The sequence below is a fragment of the Manis javanica genome, chromosome 4 (genome assembly GCF_040802235.1).
Source record: "Manis javanica isolate MJ-LG chromosome 4, MJ_LKY, whole genome shotgun sequence".
NCBI classification, from domain to species: Eukaryota; Metazoa; Chordata; class Mammalia; order Pholidota; family Manidae; genus Manis; species Manis javanica.
Window position 1 is genome coordinate 127582895 of NC_133159.1, and position 19175 is coordinate 127602069.

The 19175-nt window shown below is 40.1% G+C and overlaps 1 protein-coding gene and 1 long non-coding RNA gene across 2 annotated transcripts in view; both read left to right on the forward strand.

Moving 5' to 3' along the window:
- On the forward strand, nucleotides 1–3484 carry LOC140849040 (uncharacterized). The gene is made up of 2 exons (XR_012130491.1): nucleotides 1–129; nucleotides 2050–3484. It is a non-coding gene; the product is annotated as an uncharacterized lncRNA (long non-coding RNA).
- Nucleotides 1–19175, forward strand: part of STX8 (syntaxin 8) — a 276337-nt gene that overhangs the window by 10436 nt on the left and 246726 nt on the right. Inside the window, exon 4 of the mRNA XM_073234834.1 lies at nucleotides 9179–9289. Coding sequence (XP_073090935.1) covers nucleotides 9179–9289 — 111 coding nt within the window. The remainder of the gene's footprint in view (nucleotides 1–9178; nucleotides 9290–19175) is intronic.

Below are 19175 nucleotides of genomic sequence, written 5' to 3' on the forward strand. Positions count from 1 at the left end.
TCCATGTAAACATTTCCAGTTCTTTTCTAGAGTGGGAGGAAAAGCAGTCTTATTTTAAGAAAGGAAGGAATCTGGGCCACCCAGATTTTTCCACAGCTTGAGGAAGACCTGGTTTCCAAAATATTGCCTGTAATCTTGATTTCTATTTTAAGTGTCTGTTATATGTTTTGCAGTGAATATGCTGGTGAAGCAAGACATAGTGAAGGAATTAACGTATTTGGGTGTAACCTTCGCAGTGCAGGGGGCTCATGCTTTCTGTCAGTGCTCTGTTTACACAGAGCCCTCCATTGCCACCTGTCCAGACTGCCTGGAGAGGTTAGCCACTGTTCCAACAGGAAAACTTCCATGATAATCTTGAGCTGTGATTCTGCTTCTGGGGTTTCCAGAGTTTTGAGTGATCCATTTTCTTTTCTGAGAGGTCTATACCTATAGAAACCATACATCTTTTTTTTTTCCTGTTTATGTGGAATACTGAGATGTGACTTGTTTGCCCTATTATTCCAGAAGTACAGACAGTGCCCCTGGTCGGGATTTTTGGTGGGGGCATTGCTTGAAGCAAGGTGTGCCATCACTTAACTTCCCACCAACACTGTCAAGTGTTGAAATATTTTCTTTCTTTTTTTTAGAAATTCGCCCATCTTATCAATTAGGAAAATATATGTGACCTGTTACCTGAACTGATTCTTTAAACCTGAGTTTATATTGGTTTGAAAACTAACCTCAAACAAGTCCTTTCTCATAATTTTTTTAAACTGTCAGAGGTTCATACCCAAAACCCAATTTTGTCATCTTAAGAAATGGTTGTTACCTCCTGATTTCAAATAGGGGAAAATGAGGGAATACAGCTCTTTAGATAAAACAATAGAAAATGTTTTAAAGAATCTTTTCTCCAAGGATAATCCCCTTATATCACTAGGGAGGTTCATTTGGATTAGTTGTGTGATTTTTCAGATACTCAATTATTAGCCCACTAAGGTTTCAAATAAAATATATTAATTCCAATAAACAATTAGGGACTTATTTTGACATAACTGAAATATTGTGATACATTTAGTTTGTAACTTCACTCTCCACCTGATATTATTTATTACTGTACAGTATTGTAAGAAGAGTTTTTATTTTATCAGATCAACAAGTCTTAATATATACAGTTCAAATAGTTTCAGATTGCAGGGCTATTTTCTCCACTGTCAGTATTAGGTATTAGGAAGTCTGCACATGAGGTCAAGGTGTGCAGACTTATTTTACTGTTACCCAAAACACATATATTAAAAACGTAACAAAATATTGGTTCATGATATTAACAACTGTGTATCTGCTGATTTCCATTAAGGTGGGTCATTATTCATCTTACAGTATTTATGTGCCAAACCTATAGGACAAGAAAAATAAAAATTAAGAACTTTAACTTTTTCCTATCAATAATTTTTACTAGTTATTAATTATAGAGTACTAAGCATGCTACAGTAATAATTGACTTTATTCATCTAAATGCTGGCAGACTAACCATCTTTTGAAATCTCATAGACTTTGGTTTTATGGTAATGTCAGAATTTGCTGAGTTAAACACTAAGCATTAAAAAATACTAAACAGAGTTATTAAATACTTCATGAAAATATTTAACGACCTTAGTGTGGGTAATTTAGAATTTCCTAGGAGAAATAAAAAAAATTCAACAGGAATATAACAACTTTCTTTAAAATCCTATGTAATTTTAAAAGTAATTGTGTCTGTTTCTGTGGGAACTGACACCAAAACTAAGGATAGAATTCAGACAGTATATCCCCATGGCTCAAAATGTCTATATTTTCAGGGAGATCATTCTTTTGATAGAATGGAGCAAAGGAGGTAGTTTGTATATTAGGAAGGCCTCTTTTAAATTCTGTTTCCGCATCTTACTTACCCCTGACCTTCCTCTTCCAAATATTTTAAATAATTCTATCACAGTTGTCCTGTGGATGTAAGATATCTGATGTTTTATTTGGGTGTAACGTGTGAGTCCTAATATCCTCATATTATTAGTTTTGATGGTTCCTTCCCTTCTTTAGAAACAACGTATTGAGGCCAGGTCAAACTCTGCCCTCCACGTCACAGATGAAGCTGCAAAGAGAATCAACATTCCAGCAGAGGAGTTTTTTACACTGAGGAGAGGAATCTGAGAGCTTGCCCTGGACCTCACAGCTGGGCAATGGAAGAGCTAAGATGCAAACACAGGGCTGTCTGCCCCAAAAGCCAGTTGTTTAAAAACTGAATTCTACCTTAGTAGAAATGATACAGTTAACCGTCACCTGGCATGTCTTCAAACTAGAATTCCTTATTAATAGGCATGTTGCTGTAGTGCCAAGACAAATCCTGTTTATAATGCAGATCCTCAAGAGCCTTCTTAATCATCAGAAAGATTAAACAGTGTTCACTGTGGTTTATTAGGTACACTTTATGATGTTGTAATTCTTAGAAAAATTTCTGTCTATAAATCACCAACAGAGTGACTTTTTAATCCTTTTATTGAGGCATAATTAATGTTGGGTGACTTTTTTAGTGTGAGTATTTGAATACCACATTTCCTTACTGTGTCAGGTAGTTGAGAGTTTATGGTACTTTACTTGATAAATTTATGCATTCATGAAGTTTTCCAAAGAACACTTGGGCTTGCCAAAAGATAAGTTCTATAAAAATGCCTTCCAAACAATTAAATTCATGGAGTTTAGACATAAGATGTTATTGCTCTTTCCAGAAAAAGTATTTTTCTCCTGGCAAGAATAAATGTGAAATTAAAGGTCTGTGCTTTTGAATAGGTTTCGTTTGCAATTCATCAACCAAAGTCCTGCAGCCTGTGTTTAAAATTGCTGAAAAACATTGACTTCTATTCACAGTGCTTCTTGGAGATAGGAATTATAATTGCCTCCCCAACTGAGGAAAAGGTGTGCACTACAGGGGCTCCCTGTGAAATTTCAGGTCATACTAAAATTATTCTTAGAGTCGGCCTTACAGAAAGCTTGTCTTTTGGTAGGTTTTCAAGGGCAGCATCTTTACTACTTTAAAGAGAATAAAATGTCTCTTTACAAAAGGGTTCAGTATAAAAAGGTATTTTGGGGTCTTGGGAGAATTCCTACAGAATAATTTTTAAAGATCTATAAGTAACTTTCCCCCACTTTATATGTTGGGGTATAAAAGGCAGGTGGGTGGAGAAATGCAGGGATACCAAGCCTGATAACAAGCCTGAATGGAAGCAGGTGTGGAGAGGCTAACTGAATAGATTTCAGGGATAGCCCCTCATGGTTCCAGCGCAGGTAAAGTGACTCTTAAACACTTCCTTGTCTGTTACAGCTTTCATTGGGGCCTGGTATTGTGGGAAAAATACAGACAAGAGAGTGTTTATGTCAGTAGGAATTTTCTGATTGATAGTCTGTCATATTCTTTCTGATTTTTGCTGTTAAAATCTCTTTGCCTTTTTACCATGATAGTAAAAGTAAATGCCAGTTTTGTGTGTTGTGGGTTTTTTGAATATCCATACATGGCAACATGTATAATCAGTAACTTTATGTAGGTCTCCCACCTCTCCTAATTTTTGGAAATATTTCTGGTCCATGAAATCCAAAAGTCTGGGTATAGACACTGTGTACAACACTGGCTTTGGAACCAGACAGAACTGAAATCGAAGACTAGCGCTGCCACTTCCTCAAGGCCACAGAGTAGTTTAGCCTTTCTGGATCTTAGTTTAATTATCTGTAGTGTAGGAATGATCATACTTGCAAGGTTGTTGTGAAAGTTGGAGAAAAATGTATTTAAAGCAACCTCACAGGACTGCACCCCTAAAATGGCAGATGTTAAATTAAAGGTAGGTTTCAACACTACACTAACTATGTAACCTTGGACAAATTACATAACCTCTTTGTGTTTCGTTTTTCACATCTGTGACTGAGGATAATAAAAGTACACCTGGCTTTTAGGATTGTTATGAGTATTAAATTATATGCATTGAAGGTACTTTGCATCTAGTAAGCCCTCCTTGAGGATTAGCTGCTTTTATTATTTTATTGTGATTGTAAAAGTCATAGTTACCATTGAGAATTTGCAAGCAGTCTTTCCTTATGGAGTTTATAACCATGTGAGGAGGTTATATCAAAGCACACAGATAATGATAGTACTAAAATAATCCTTGCAGAATGTGATCAGTGCTTTGAGGAAGGTATGGAGCTGGCCTGGTACATAATAGAATCTTCAGTAGAGTTTGTTAACTTAAAAAGAAGAAAAATATATAATGCCATTTGGGCCAGAAAAGTCTTCTGGCTCCAAAGACCTGAAACTGTCTCCTTGCAGTTCTCCTCTGAGGGCACCCAAAAGTAATCATCTGCAAACGTCTTCTTTCTCCAGAGCAATTCATTCCCAAGTGAGACTTGGTGAAATTCTTAGGCCTTTACCAAATAAAGAGAAAAATCCGGCAGCTGGGGTTGGGGTGGGGAATCCTATGGGTTCAGTAGCATCATCACTCCACTTCCTCTTAGGTTCAGAGTGCTTTTCAGGCTACTGCAGAGAAGCTGGGCCTAAGCACCTTGAATGGGTATTGATAATAAGGAATCATCCGATTTTGGATACAATGTTACTGCGCCTAAATTGGCTGTTCTTACCATGTAAAATCAGCCTAGCCAGTGACAAAGTACTGTCGTAGAGCTTCCTCTTTCCTTATTTGGTGATCCCCCAAGTTGGTGCAAAAGGAGGCCCAGTACTGGCCACTGACCTTGTGCCTGTTACCTATCCAGCATCATGCCATTAAGTCAAGAGACAGGTGTTGGGGTAGGAAAGCGATTTTATTTAGAAAGCCAGCAGGCCGAGATGACAGACTAATGTCCTAAAGCCCAATCTTAACTCAGGGTTGATTGCAAGCTTCTTTAATTCTAGGGAAAGAGGAATCAGGAGAGAGAGCAGGTTAGGGGGTGACTGATGGCTTCAGACATCTGGACGCCAGCGAGGATCCAAGGAGAGCTGAGAAACTCCGTGACCTTGGTTAGTTGACTCTCAATGACCTATGCGTGGTTGTAATGTCGCTAAAACTCTTTGACAAGACACTTAATGTATTAATACACATTTCCCTATCTCCTGGAGGAGGCAAGCTTCGGGTAAGGAGGTATTTCCAGAAATCTCAAACTGTAAGCAAAATTCCTTTGGATGATCAGCGAGCCTATGTGCAGGGCTTCAGGGCTGAGTAGAAGCCCATTTCCTTTTTTTTCCCTTTCAGTCCAAAGGTTAAGGCAGCAAAAGAGATAAATAACAATATGAAGGCAGAGATGCCAACTTTTTCACTCAGTTACACGTCCTTTTTTCTACTTGTCCTTTGCTGTCCTGTCCTCACTGCCTACAACTACCGTGAACGTGCAGTATGATCATTGCTTAACTGATTCTTTGGCCTCTTGTTAACAACCCCTGTGTAGTAAGTGTGCTATGCAGAAGGACCATTCATCTATTCTCCTCCCCCACCCCCAAATCCATCTCCTTATGCTGTGTTCTCTTAGTAGAGTAAAATAAAAATCAAACAGAGGTAAAGTGTTACTTTCCAGTTTTCCCAGATTTATAGCGAGTCTGTGGGAATATTCTGAATTAGTATTCCTAGTGTTGTTACTGTTTTTGAACAAGGTGCTAAGAAGTGGCAAAGTTAAGTGGGCAGTACTGAGAGCCTCAGAGTGGAGAAGCCTCTGGAATGGTGGTCAAGCCCAGCACGATGTGGTGGAAAGGCCCTGACCTAGAGCAGAAAGAGCCGGGCTCTAGCCCAGCCTTGTCATTAGTCATCCAGGTGACTTAGCCACAGTAGGCTTTAATTTCCTGGTCAGGAGAACAAGAGAATTGGATTAGCAGATCTCCAAGACCTCTTGTATCATTAACTGTCTATGATTCTGTTCTTCAGTTACTAATCTATAAAACATAACCACCAAGTTTTAGTGCTCTTAAAATTGATGTTGTTTAATTGTTAGTCCATTCTTTACTAGTTTAAGTCCATAGTGTCTGCTAAATTTTGAAATTTGTCATTATTGTTTTTATCATAAAAAGTACTGAATCTATGTACACTTCGTATTGTTACTTCTTATGGTGACTCCTCTCTTCATCATCCCCATCCTATTCCATCTCTTTCTTCATAGTTAACAACATCGATGGCTGGTACCTGTCATCCCAGACTTTCCTAGGCATGAACATATATATATATATATATATGTATATATACACATGTAAATAGAAATATTTGTGACTATAAAGGGCTATCCATACAGTTCTGAAAGTCATGTTTTTATTAATTAGCACATGATAGACAAAACAACATTTAATTACAAATAAGTCTCTCTCACACCCCGAGTCCCTAGTTCCCCCTCCTTAAAGGCTGTTGTTTGTGTCCTTCCAGAAATATTGTGTGTATACAAACATAGATATGTCTATCTGATTTTTTTGATGCAGTTGTAGCATACTACTCACTGTTTAGCTCTTTGCTGCCATTTTATTTTTTTTGGTTTAACCCTGTATTTTGGAGATGGTTCCTTGTCAAATAATTCACGTAAGCGTTTAGTAAGTGCTCGGAAATGTTAATAATCATTATCATCAGTACATAAAAGGTGTTCTTACTCTTTTTTCTTTTTAGGCTGCAAAACATTCCATTGTGTAGATGTGTTAGTTCTTTATTAGATGGACTTAGGGTATGTCTAATATTTGGCTATTTTAAATAATGCTGCAGTGACCATCCTTGTCCCTACGTCTTTGTGTTGATGTGTGAACAGATCCGTAGAAGGAATTCCTATTAAAAGGATGACTTTAAAAATTTTGTTAGGTGTTTAGAAGGTGGTCTGGCAACTGTTGAACCTGTTTACAGTCCCAGCAAGAAGGGTTCCTCTGCCCTTTCAAAACTTGCTCATCATGCTTTCCTAAGTTGACAGTGGGAGTGATAGGTTTCAGTTTGCATTTCTTGTACTAATGTAAAACTGAGTGTTTCTCATTTGATTATTAGTGTTTCTTTTTTCTGTGCTCTGCTGTATCTTTTGCCTTTGTTAAATTTGCCAATATTAGTCCCTTGTGATTTATTTTGCATATGTTTAAAATCTTTTATAAAGTCAGGTTTATCTTTTCCTTCTTGGCCTCTATGTTTTCAGTCTTAACTAGAAAGACTTTTCGTACTCCAAGATTATTAAAAAGTTCTTCTATGTCTTCTAATGATACTTTTGTAATTTGACTTTTTAATGTTTAAATCCCTGAACCAGTTAAATCTGTGCTTAACTGTAATAATGGATTACAGCTCAGTTTATGTCTTGGTTGGGTGATAGGATACTCAAAACCACAGGTTGCCAGAGCCTGTTGAGCATAGAACATAAGAGAAATTTAGTTACTATTATGATAGAATTGTTTACACATTTTAAAATTTCTATTTTGTCCTGTATAATTCATGTCATAGCTGCTTTTTTTTTCCCTGAGAAGTTTTAGAAGAAAAGCCTCCTGCTTTATTGATAGTTTACCACTGATTTGAAATGCATTGATATTTATTCTTGATGTTGCATTGATTGAAGGGCTAACATTTGGCCTCTTATTAATACAGAGGAGTTACTTAAGCAGCTATTTTTTAGTGATAGTTGCTACTTCATGCTTCCCAAGATGAGGTCTTTCTGACTGTAGCCAAGTAGGAAAGGGGAAAGCAATGGTAGTAATTTTATTCAGGAGAGCATGGCATTCTGGAATGTTGTGAGAAATCATTTATTATTTATTTTTTAATATTTAAAGCCACTACCACTGCTTAGCTACCCTGATTTGGAGATTTATGATGTTACTAGCTACTGTCTGCTGCTGGGGAAAATTTTTATGGGTTTATTTACACTTTTATAGCAAGCTAGCTCTTTGTACTCAAAATTAGCAACAAAAGTAGAGTCCCCGGGTTGTAGTTCCCACCACCCGTACGCGTGCCCCTGCCCCTGCCCCTGCCCCTGCCAGGGCATGTGATACTATTATTCGATTCTACGAATTTCTCAGAAATTTCTGTGCCTGAATGCAGTGTTTGATGTCTGCTTTTAAAAAGCAAAGTATCTATAAATCTAAGGCAGCAGCCTTACTAATGTTTTACTATTACCAGAACTTAGTAACTGTGGCCAGGATAACCCTGACCTACTAGAATTTCAGCTCTAATAAAACAAAAGCCAATTACTAAAAAAGGAAAAGCCAGATAAAACCCATTGTGTTGAGGTGGCTTATTTTTGTGTTTGCTTACTTCTTGTGTCAAATCTGTCTTTTCAAAACTGTTAGCTTTCTCCAATTGTTCTCTTTATGGCAGAAATTTTATCCATCAACATTTCCTTTATTTTGCTTTTTAAACACACACAGATACACTCTCAGCTTAGAAGAAGTTGCATAGTTTGCTTTGAGAAAGCCAGTGTGTAAAACTTTGGATTTGGTTCTTGTTGTTTTTTTTTTAACCCTAAATTACAAACTATGCTGGAAAAGGTGTTAGAGATTATCTGGCATTACATGCAAGGAAACATTGAAAAAGGTGAAATAACTCGTTCATGATCATAGAAAATGGTCAAAATAGGACTAATAGGCTTTGGACTCCTAGTTTAATATGCTTAGAATAATACATTAAAATATGATTATTTCTTTGAATTAATACCATACCATGTATTTAAATAATGAACTGATGGTAACAATGTTTAGTGCAAATCTGTTGCAGAAAGTAGCACTTTACAAAATAGATTACAGGTGCATTGCATTGTTAATAGGCATTACCATGGAAGAAAGAAGGCAGTATAGTGAACCTTTTCTTCTCCTTTTTTTTTTTTTACAGAGACTCTTAGGGTACTAATATCCAGGAAAACATCCTTAAATCCTAACACCAGTCAGAGTGCCCTGTTGACAAGACTGATTATTTCAGTCTTGGTCACTGGCAGGAAAATAGTATCTACCTAGGATATTTCTCAAAGAAGGGATTGTGTGATGGATTTATGTCAGTGTCTATAAGTCCCCCTGTAGTGATTCTGTGAAGGTCTTTTACATGAAGGATAAGTGAAGTTGAAGGTCAGAGCAGGAGAACAGTTCAGATCTTTTTTGGACCGTGTAGGTTAGAGTCTGTAACTTGCAACTGACTTGGAGAGCTCACTTAATGATATAGGTAAAAGGAGGCAATTTGCCCACCTTTGGACCTTAACAAGATGCCTGCAGAACACAGCTTGAAGGAGACCGAAGACAGAACCTATTGGATGATCTTGTAACTCGAGAGAGACTACTTCTGGCATCCTTTAAGAACGAGGGTGCAGAACCAGATCTCATCAGGTACGATGTTTTCACTTACAGGGATTTTGTCGTGGGTGAAGATTTGTTTGCAGAGATCACAGCTGTTCCCTGCAATGGCTGAATTTCTTTAATTTGTAGAATATATTCTGTTCATGTATAGTGTTGTCCATCATTTCCTATTTAGTTGAGTTTTCTTTAATTTTGTAGATTTAGTAAACCAGGTCTGTACAGCTGAATCCCCTTTTGGGGGAAGAATATTTAGGTAGAATACAGACGAAGTCAGGAGGTTTCTTTTGCATTCTTTGGTTCAGCTTTCGGCTTTGTTAGTTGCCTTTTAAGCTCCTGAAGTCATGTACTCAATCTGTGGGAAAATGAATCTTTTTTTTAACTGGCATGTTGAAAAAACGTGTGCTAGTGAAATTGTAGTCCGTGGTTCGCTGAGGTGTAGGAGTGGCAGTTGGATTTCCCTCCCTGCTCTTGGCCGGTGAGTGATTCATGCCCCACGGAGCTGACAGCTGCACCCTACCTGGGCCAGCTTTGCAAGGTTGAGATTAATGAACCATAAATTGTTACATCTTTAGAGTTGACCTCCCTGCTGCTTCCAGAACTCCCTTACCTTCATTGTGGGAGCCATCAAAGAAGGAAATGAATGTAGGATAGAAACTTGCCTCTCTCCCCCACCAGGCATGATGCTTTCATTGTGGAGAGGCAGCTTGTTTCTGCTTAGTTCCTACTTAGAAATAATCTGGCTTCCCAATAGCAATGGTTTTTGACCTTTGATACACATTACCAGGCCCCACCTCAATTGAGAGAGTGGAGGTGGGCAGCATGGGGTCCCAGGTGATTCTCATAGGCAGCCGGCGTTGCACCCCACTGCCCTAGGCAAAAGAGGGTGATGAGTTTTCTTTTGGTCACAGGCTTCTCAGGATTGTGTGATCTAGGTTTTTGGAAAGAAATAAGGAAATACAAGAAAACACATGAAATCTTAGGTCGTGTCTCTGGAGAAACAAAACCAACATGAAGGGAGGCAGTGAGGGAGTAGTCAGTTTGTAGACGAAGGTGAAGCCTACGCTGGGCCCCTCGTTGTGGGACCCTCAGTTCCCTGGTGGCCTGCAGTCTGATGGATTCAGGGTGGAGTGGATGAAGGCCATGATCCAGGGCTGGTGAAACAGAACAGCCAAGAAGGGGATCCATGGTGAAAAGTAAGTGCCATCTTCACGTTGAAGGAAAGGCTTTTTTAGTCCAGAAATTAAAGAAAGGCAGAGTCAGGAGGGGAAGCAAGGATCCACTAGAGAGGCAGTGGTGGGAGGGAGAGGAAACATTGAAACACTTCTAGGTAGTGGTGGTGGTCTCATCGTGATGAATAGTAATCGTTACCACGTGATAGGTCTACTTGTCAGGCTCTGCTTATTGCTTTTCACTGGGTCATTGATGATGTCAAAGGGGCCAGCATATGTTAGGTCTCTGTGGTTTTTATTGTTTGTTTTTTTTTGTCTCTTGCTTGTCATCCCTCTCTTTTTTGGTCACCCCTCTCTCTCCTGTGCTAATCTCCGTATCCTTTCTATTTAAAGTGAGTCTACATGAGCCGTGTCAGCGTCACCTGGAAGCTTGCTAGAAATGCTCAGGAATTAAAATGTTAAAATTTAGGAATCTCAGACCCCACTCCAGACATACTGAATCCCAGTCTGCATTTTAACAAGGTCCTTAGGTGATGTCTATGCACTGTACAGTTTGAGAAATACTGCCTCATGTCATTCCTTCTTCACTGTGACACTTTGTAATCAGAATCATCCAAGAGGCTTATATAAAATAAAAAAGAAGGGAGAGAGAAAGAAAAGACATACAGTCTGGACCATATACTTGCAGTGTCTGAATTAATAGTCTGGCATGAAGCGTGAGTAGCAGTAATATAGGGGAAACACCTCAGATGATTCTAACAGGTGGCAGAGTTGGCCCATGGCTTTCTGCCGTGGCATATTAGTGATGAAGCTAATAGCTGATGCCTGTTGTGTTTTCTGTGTCCCAGGCATGTGCTAAGATCCTTATATGCTATCTTGCCAATGGGTTTCAGTCCCGGGCAAGTTTGTTATGGATTCAATATGACCAAAGAAAATGACAGCAAACATGAAACGGTTTATTACCCGGCCTGTTCTCCCAGCAGTAGGTGGGGCACTAGCATCTCTGCCTCTGCCCAGGGCATTGGGCCAAGCTCTCTGCATAGTGGAATAATAGCTTATTGCCTAAAGGTGTGGAAGCGGTAGCCTAGCACCAGGCCAGTTACACATCAGGTGGTTTAAGTTCAGTGAGGATCCTGGCCATAGGAACTTCCCCACATGTGCACCTGCTCAGAAGATCTTTATAACATTACCTTTTACAGAAGAGAAACTGAGGTCCAGAGGTTCAAGTAACTTGCACAAGATTCTAAATCTAATCAGTCTCAAAGTTGGATTTCATCTAGGTCTGTGTGTCTTCAGATGTGAACTCTTAACTAGTGCACTGTAAAAGGAGGTGGACCAGGGGTTAGGAGGTGTGGGGAAAATGGAACCTCCTATGACCAGAATCCTCACCTGAACCTAAACTACTTGATGATATAACTGGCCTACTGCTAGGCTACCACTTCCAAACCTTTAGGCAATAAGCTATTATTGACTGAGTTACTATATAAAGAGCTCTGCCCAGTGCTATGGGTGGAGGCAGAGATGAAGGAGGATTACAGATCTATAGACTGTTGGGTGCAGATATAATTCTAGTGATCAGCCTGTTGCTGGGAGAAAAAACCAGGTAATAAACCCTTTTACCCCAAGAACGTTTCATTGTCATTCCTCGGTCTCACTGAATCCGTAGTGAACTTGCTCAGGGCTGAAACCCATTGGCAAAACTCAGCTCTGTTACTTCCTGGTTATATGGACTTCAAAATCATTGATCTTAAAATGCAGGTATGTGTTCTGCCTCATTTTCAGTGTTGTTAGGACCAGATGACGTGATGCATATGTTGAAGAGCTTTGTGAACTCTAAAACCTTTACAAAAACAAGGTGTTATTCCTGGAGTTGAACCATCACAGGCTAGGCAGGAGCTCATTGCCACCTCCTTTGTTTCCTGAGGATCTGTCCCTCCTGTCCCACACCCTGAGTGTTTAAGAGGGAGCTGGCCCCCCTGACTGACCAGTCTTGTTCTATATTCTGTGCCTGGTCGCCTTTCCTCCCAGTTTCCCCTCCCTCATCTTGTTCCATGTCCCTTTTCCTTAGTACCCAGTTTCAGTTTCCTGCTTATTAGGAAACAGGCTCGATGATTCTAGCACTAGAATCCACGGCTGGGCAGTGACAGCTTCTGGAGCTCTTTTAACTGGCGCTCCTTGTGCCCAAAGGAAGTTAACTGACGAGAGGACTTTAGGACATCTGGTACGTTGATGGCAGAGGTGCTTCAGACGGAGGCCTACTGAGGCCGCTGAAGTCCTGCTGGGATTGCCTCGTGCTCCTCCTGTGGTCGAGGCTGATCCACACAGTGAGCCAAAAGCTGTCACTGGTGAACGGTTGGGGTGACATGGGGACAGAGAGACCAGAGTGAAGAGAAGCTGAGGCAGTGATAACCGCAGTCCTGAGGGTTTAAAATACGATCTAACCAACCAGGCTTATTCACGTGCTCTCAAGATGAAACCAAGGGACAAGTATATTGTTACGATTTTTTTGTTAATGAGCAAAAGTCTAGAATAGTTTAGAATAAGTTTCCAGAAGGGTTCCATATTTTTCTCCCAGCAACAAAATATGTAAGTGCAGTAGAGGAGAAATAATTCCTGTGGAGTGATGTGAAGAAACTAAACGGTGTAACAGACAGTGACGGCCCATTCCCGGTGGCATGGAGCCTGGCCTGGAGTTTGGCCAAGTGTAAGAAACCAACGTGGCAGCATTCATCACGACAAAGAAAATAAGTGCAGGTAAAAGTAGGGAAGAGAATGGTGGGTGGCTTGCAAGGTGAATTGTCTGTGAAAGCCTTAATTGGGCTAGGATTGCTTTAGACCCACTGTACCCACCCTAACAGGAATGTGTCTACATACACCCATGTGTATGAGTCTCCTAGGGCTGCTATAACAAAGTACCACAGACTGGGTGGCTTAACCAACACAAATGCCTTTTTGCACATTTCTGGAGTCCAGGATTAAGGTGTCATTGGCAGGTTGGTTCCCTCTGAGGGTCATGACAGAAGGATCTGTTCTAGGCCTCTGTCATTGTCTTATATACAGCCGTCTGCCATCTCTGCCTTCACATGGCTGTTCCTCTGGGTGTCTGTGTCCAAATTCCCTCTTAAAACAATACTAGTCATACTGGATTATGGCCCACCCTAATGACTTCATTTTTATTTAATTACATCTTTAAAGAATCTGTCTCCAGATATTGTTACATTTTGAGGTACTAGGGGTTAGAACTTAACATGTGAACTTCTGTGGGGACACAGTTTGGTCCAGGACTGTCCAAAATGTGCAAGTCCTGTAGACATTCCAGGAAAATTTGATCAATAAAATGCATACTAGTTAAAAGCATTCTCAAATAATATGTAGAAAAATCCCTGGGAAATCTTCTCAAGGACTGTGAAATGGACAGTCTTTTAGGGTTTCCAGACCCATTTCCAAAGTGTGTGTATGTGTGCGTGTGTGTGTGTTCGGGGCAAGGGGTTCTCCCTTGCACAATATCAAACATTTCTTCAGCACCAGAAGGGTATCTAAGAATTCAACTCAATTCTGACACTGTCTGCCCAGAGACAACATCAATCAAATTCCCCAGGTTGAGGGCTCCATCCTACAAGACTTACCTCTGCCCCCCACTCCAGATGCCATTCACAAGCCCCAGGCTGTTACCTGTCTTCTGACCAACTAACTACAGATTGGAGGGTCCAACGACCTCCTCCTTAGGTTCAATTAGTCCTAGGGCAGCTCATAGAACTCAGGAAAACATTTAAGTTTACCAGTTTAATAATGGAGAGTATAAAGGTTACAAGTCAACAGCCGGATGAAAAGATACACAGGGTAAGGCCCTGAATAAAGGAGCTTCTGTCGTTACATAGAGCTTGGGTCCTGGCTCAGTGGCACATGGAGGTGTTCTGGCTCCCCAAGCTTGGAAGCATTCTGAACATGGGAACAGGGCTAAAAAAAAGCCAAAACACTGTTCTCATGTGTTTTTATAAAGGCTTCATTGCATATTCATGATCGACAAGTCATTGGCCTTTGGCTGATTCAATCTCCAGCCCCTCCTCTCCCCTCACCTGAGATTGGTGGGGGCTGAAAGTTCCCACCCTATAATTAAATGGTTGGTCTTCCTGGAAAGCAGTACCCCCATTCTGTGTGGGATCCAAAAGTCACCTTCACCAATAACAAAGCACCCATTTTACCTTTCTGGCTCTGAAGTGTTTTCAGGAACTGTGGATGAAAACCAAATATATCTGAGGAACACATACTTGGTCAATTCAGACATTATATCACAGACACTCAGATAGCATTGATCCAACTGGTCAGGGAGGTTGGCACTTGTAGACTTACTCAAGGCAAGCAGCAAGCGCCTGGATGTGTGAGTGAGTGAGTGAGTGAATGAGTGAGGAAGTCTTACTACATTGCGAGAAGTAGATTGTTTTAGACTGGAGGCCAGAGTTTCTGATCTTTGATTTCACTTACTTGCCTATGTCAGAATGTTATTTTTGCCCTTTTTCTTCCCAAATTCCCACAGTTGAGGCCTCCCCTGTCATTTCCAACTTCTCATATCCTGGTCTTATGCTTCACCAGCCTTCTGAGGATCTGAGTCCGCTGTAGACATAACCAGTTTCCGTGCACAGCTGACCTTGTCCTCTTGCCTCCAGATTGTCAGGTTGCCAATCTTTCCTGATACCAACTGTCAGGGACCTTTCAGCTCCATCTTTGGAGAAAACCCATTCCCTTTTCTGCCAGGCACTTTCTCTGGTATCTCCAGTGACTCACAGATTTCCTCAGTCCTCCCCGTGGTTAATTCCTCCTGCAGGGCTCCTCCAGCATTTCTGTTTGCTTCTCTGACCTCTGGATCCCTCCAGCATTTTTGTTTGCATCTGTAATTCTTAATATCAGTGTGGGTTGCTTTGGGGCCCAGGGGTGGTGGCACATCTTTCCTTTAGGTCACGACCTACAGGAACACATTGGCCAGAGAGTGTTCTCAGAACTTTAAAATGTTACCAAAATGCTCCCCACGGCACATCTTGTCATTAGTGCTGGGTAGTCACCACAACATTCTGCCTGTTGGAAGATCTTAATCTGCTAATCGGTATTTCGAGGCCCCGGGGTAACTGGCAGCAATACTGCAGGATGGCGTCCCAATCAGGGCAGACGTGGAACCTGTTGAGCTCCTCTGTCCTGGAGCCCCTTTCTCTTTCTCTCTTTTCTGTTTCCTTCGTGTGACCCTTCCCTTGTCTCTTCCCCACCTCTCATTCCCAGGAGTCCTTCCACCCTTCCTTTCTTCCTCTTTTCTCTTCCTCCTCGTATGTGGCCTTATTAAGAAGAGAAGAGTATTGTGAAACTTCAGTTTGGATCAGCGTTTCCTTTAAACAGATGTTATTGTGGGGACGACGTAATTGAATGTGTAGCTGTCATGTGATGGAATCTTAGTTTTACCTTATGGATCACTGATCATTATTCTAAAGCAGTAAGCCTTGATGTGAGACTTCGGTTTAAAGAAGCAATGGTTGACTAATTTAGGGCATTTGGAAACTTGTTAAAGAAGTCTGTGTTTAACAGTGTCTCTTCGAAGAAAATAAGCCGTGACTTACAAAGCAGTGACACAGCTTCTGATTTAAAACCCTATTGCCCTTTATATTTTAGAGCGTTGCTGAGTCTCACAATTAGTTGAATCTTTGTCTCTAGACAGAAAAAAAGATCACTGCATACTCCACTGCCCTGTGACCATCTCGAAGATTATGTGATTAACTCAGCTGTAGTGGGTGGCTAATTGGCTAAGCTTTAATCTTCACACCACCAACTATGCTGACGATTATAGGAAATAGGAAGTGATTTAGAGGTTGAGATGGTAGTTATGTGTCAGGAATGGCTTAACAAGCAGACCAATGACTAAATGCAAAAGATGATAAAGAAATGTGAACTTTCAATAATTTCACATATTTGCCTTTAGCTGCTGAAAAAAAGTATGATACTTCCAATTTATACTTCTTATCACTGTATTGTAAGCCAAGGTGGGCAAAAGAAAAATTTGCATGAAAACTTGCATTAAAAGTACCTCCTCCCCCATTTTAAATCATTGAATGTTTTGTTTCCATTTAGAGCTTGGTTTATAAGAAGGATGATTTGTATCTGATAGTACTTAGATTTCCCAAAGAATCATTGATTTATACTGAATGCTGCTTAAAGTTATTAGCACATGACCAACCTACTCTTAGTGTAAGTAGGAAAGCGGGAAACAGTGTACACCTACATCATTAGCCTGCTCAGGTGAGACGGTGGATAAGCCTCAACTGCGTATCTGTTTTATTTATGTCCCAGAAATACACTACCTTCTCAGGTTTTCTGACATGGAAAGGATGTCCTGAAATCATTAAAACTTTGTTATTCTCTTTATGTAAGAGAGCCCAAGGGTGGTTAAACCACCGTGGTATTGAGTACCATCAAGAATATTAAAATTCCCTGCTAACCTATTGAAAACTAGTTAAGGAAACAAAAACATTGTAGTAAACAGAAACCTTCTTTCATTAAGTAGATATTTGCTGAGTGCCTGTTGTGTGCCAAGTACTGGTCCTGAGAATGTGGTGGCAAAAAATAGTAACAAGAAACACCTAGTCTGTGCATTTGAACCACATATAGGTCCGTGAGGGAGACAGATGTGAATTAAAGAGTCACATGAGTAAGTAAAATAAATTCAGCGGGAAAGTATAATTGTGCTTGGAGAGAGTTTCAGTGGGTGGATTTTGCTAGGAAAGCTGTATATTTTTTTATTTTTTTCATGTACCTCCTTTAGGCCACATGTTTTAATACTTACTTGTTTTACTTTTTTAATTTTTTTGCAAGGATGTGTTTTCTTTACTTCTCCATCTAGATTGTAATACCTTGAGGACGGAGACCGAAGTCTAGCACAGTGCTTAATACATATTTGTTCAATAAAGGAAACTCTTTACGTTTTTCCTGTGTTTTTTCTTACGCCCAGCACAGAATTGGGGATGTGGCAGACACTGAGCTAATTTTTGTTGATCGAAAGGTTGCCTGAGTCAGGTTGTGATTGGCTGGGTTCTGGTAAGTCAACAGCTAAACCTGAGAATCTCAGGGGTGTACTGCTCGAAAGCTTTTTTTTTTCCTGCCTACCTCATGTAAAATCTGATGCTTCTCCAGGATAGCTCTCTTCAAACAGACTCAGATATTCAGGTAGTTTCCATCTTATGGCTGTGCTGTCTTGACAAAGGCTCCGTGTTCACTAATAAGGGAGAAGAGAGAGGGTGTTTTATGGTTTTGGTTGTTAGAAATTCATTTTGTCATTCCATCATGCTTTTTGGTTGCTGATGTTTAGGTGAAAGCTATTTGATATCTGATTCTGCTGTTAATATTATAGCCACTTTCTTAATTCTCTGATTGTTCTTAGTAGTTTTCCTGTTGATTTGTTTTGTATTGTCCAGTGATTTGTTTTCTAAAAGAAAGGAAGCACCCCTGAAAGCTTACCAGTAGACTTTGACTCAAGGTAGAATTAGGCTAGGATTGTATCACATTCCATGTTATGCCCATAACCACGGAGTTGCCATGATTGGCTCAGTTTCTTCAGGGCTGGTATATCTCTGAGCTGAGATGGGAGGGGATGGTGTTCCCTGAGCAGTGGTGCTTGACCAAAATAAGGTTCTGCTAACACAGAGGAGAGATGCAATGATGTTGGGTAGGCCAGCTGTAGCGACTGCATCGATCTTCCCTGCAACTCCCTGAGCAACAGCAAAGCTCTTCATCTTGAAGCTTCTTCTGACACCAGAGACTCAGGGTTCTTCAGTTCTGTAACTCCAGTAAGAGCCGTCATCTCCTTTTACTATCTGCTTGTGAAATCCCGGAGAAATGGGAGCTCACTGGCCTTCTGGGTTATTTTATGTAGGCTTAAGTGGAACTATAAATGTCCAACTCACTTTTTAAAAAAATTGGAATGTTTACACCCACGACCTGTTTCCCTGCAGAGGTTTAGAAAACGTGCTTTTGAAGCACAACCCAGTTTTAATAGTGACACATGGTACAGTTTCATAGAGCTGGTTTCTTCTGTGGACAGATGATCTTGTGCATTTTATATTATTGTTTAATTCCATTTGGGGAGGTAATAGCTTCTGACCTTGTCTCCACATTCTGGAAAAATGTAATAGGTTGATTTAATGCATGGACTGATAGTATGACAGGATGGAGGATTTGAAATAAGGATTGACCTGAGAAATCTGGAGTATATGTTGCCTTAGCACATTTGTTTAACCGCTAGTCTGATACCAGCCATGCAGTGTGCACAGTGACCATGTTTTCTTGGAGAACAGAAACTAGACATGTTGTATGACAAAGTAGCTTTTGTGGCTTCTTTTGTGGAAGAGGCAGTTTGGTTAGACCAAAATAATGATACCTTGGGATATAATAGGGTTTTACAGGAACTAATAGCACAGAATATTTGCTTTTGAAGAGTTTTTTTTAAAAATATAAAGTTAATTTTAAAATAGTATATCACGTCATAAACAAATTGTGCAAAAGAGTAATCAGTGAAAGTTGTAGCTCGTTCCCACTTCTGACTTGTAGAGGCAGCCACTTTGAACATTTTTTATATAACCTTCCACTGTTTCTTGCCACATAAAAAAGGATATATGTACATCTCCAATCTCCCTCTCACCCTTTTTATTTTTAACATGAATTATAGCATAATATGCCTTCCTTACTGTCCATTAGCTTTTTTGTTTAACAGTATA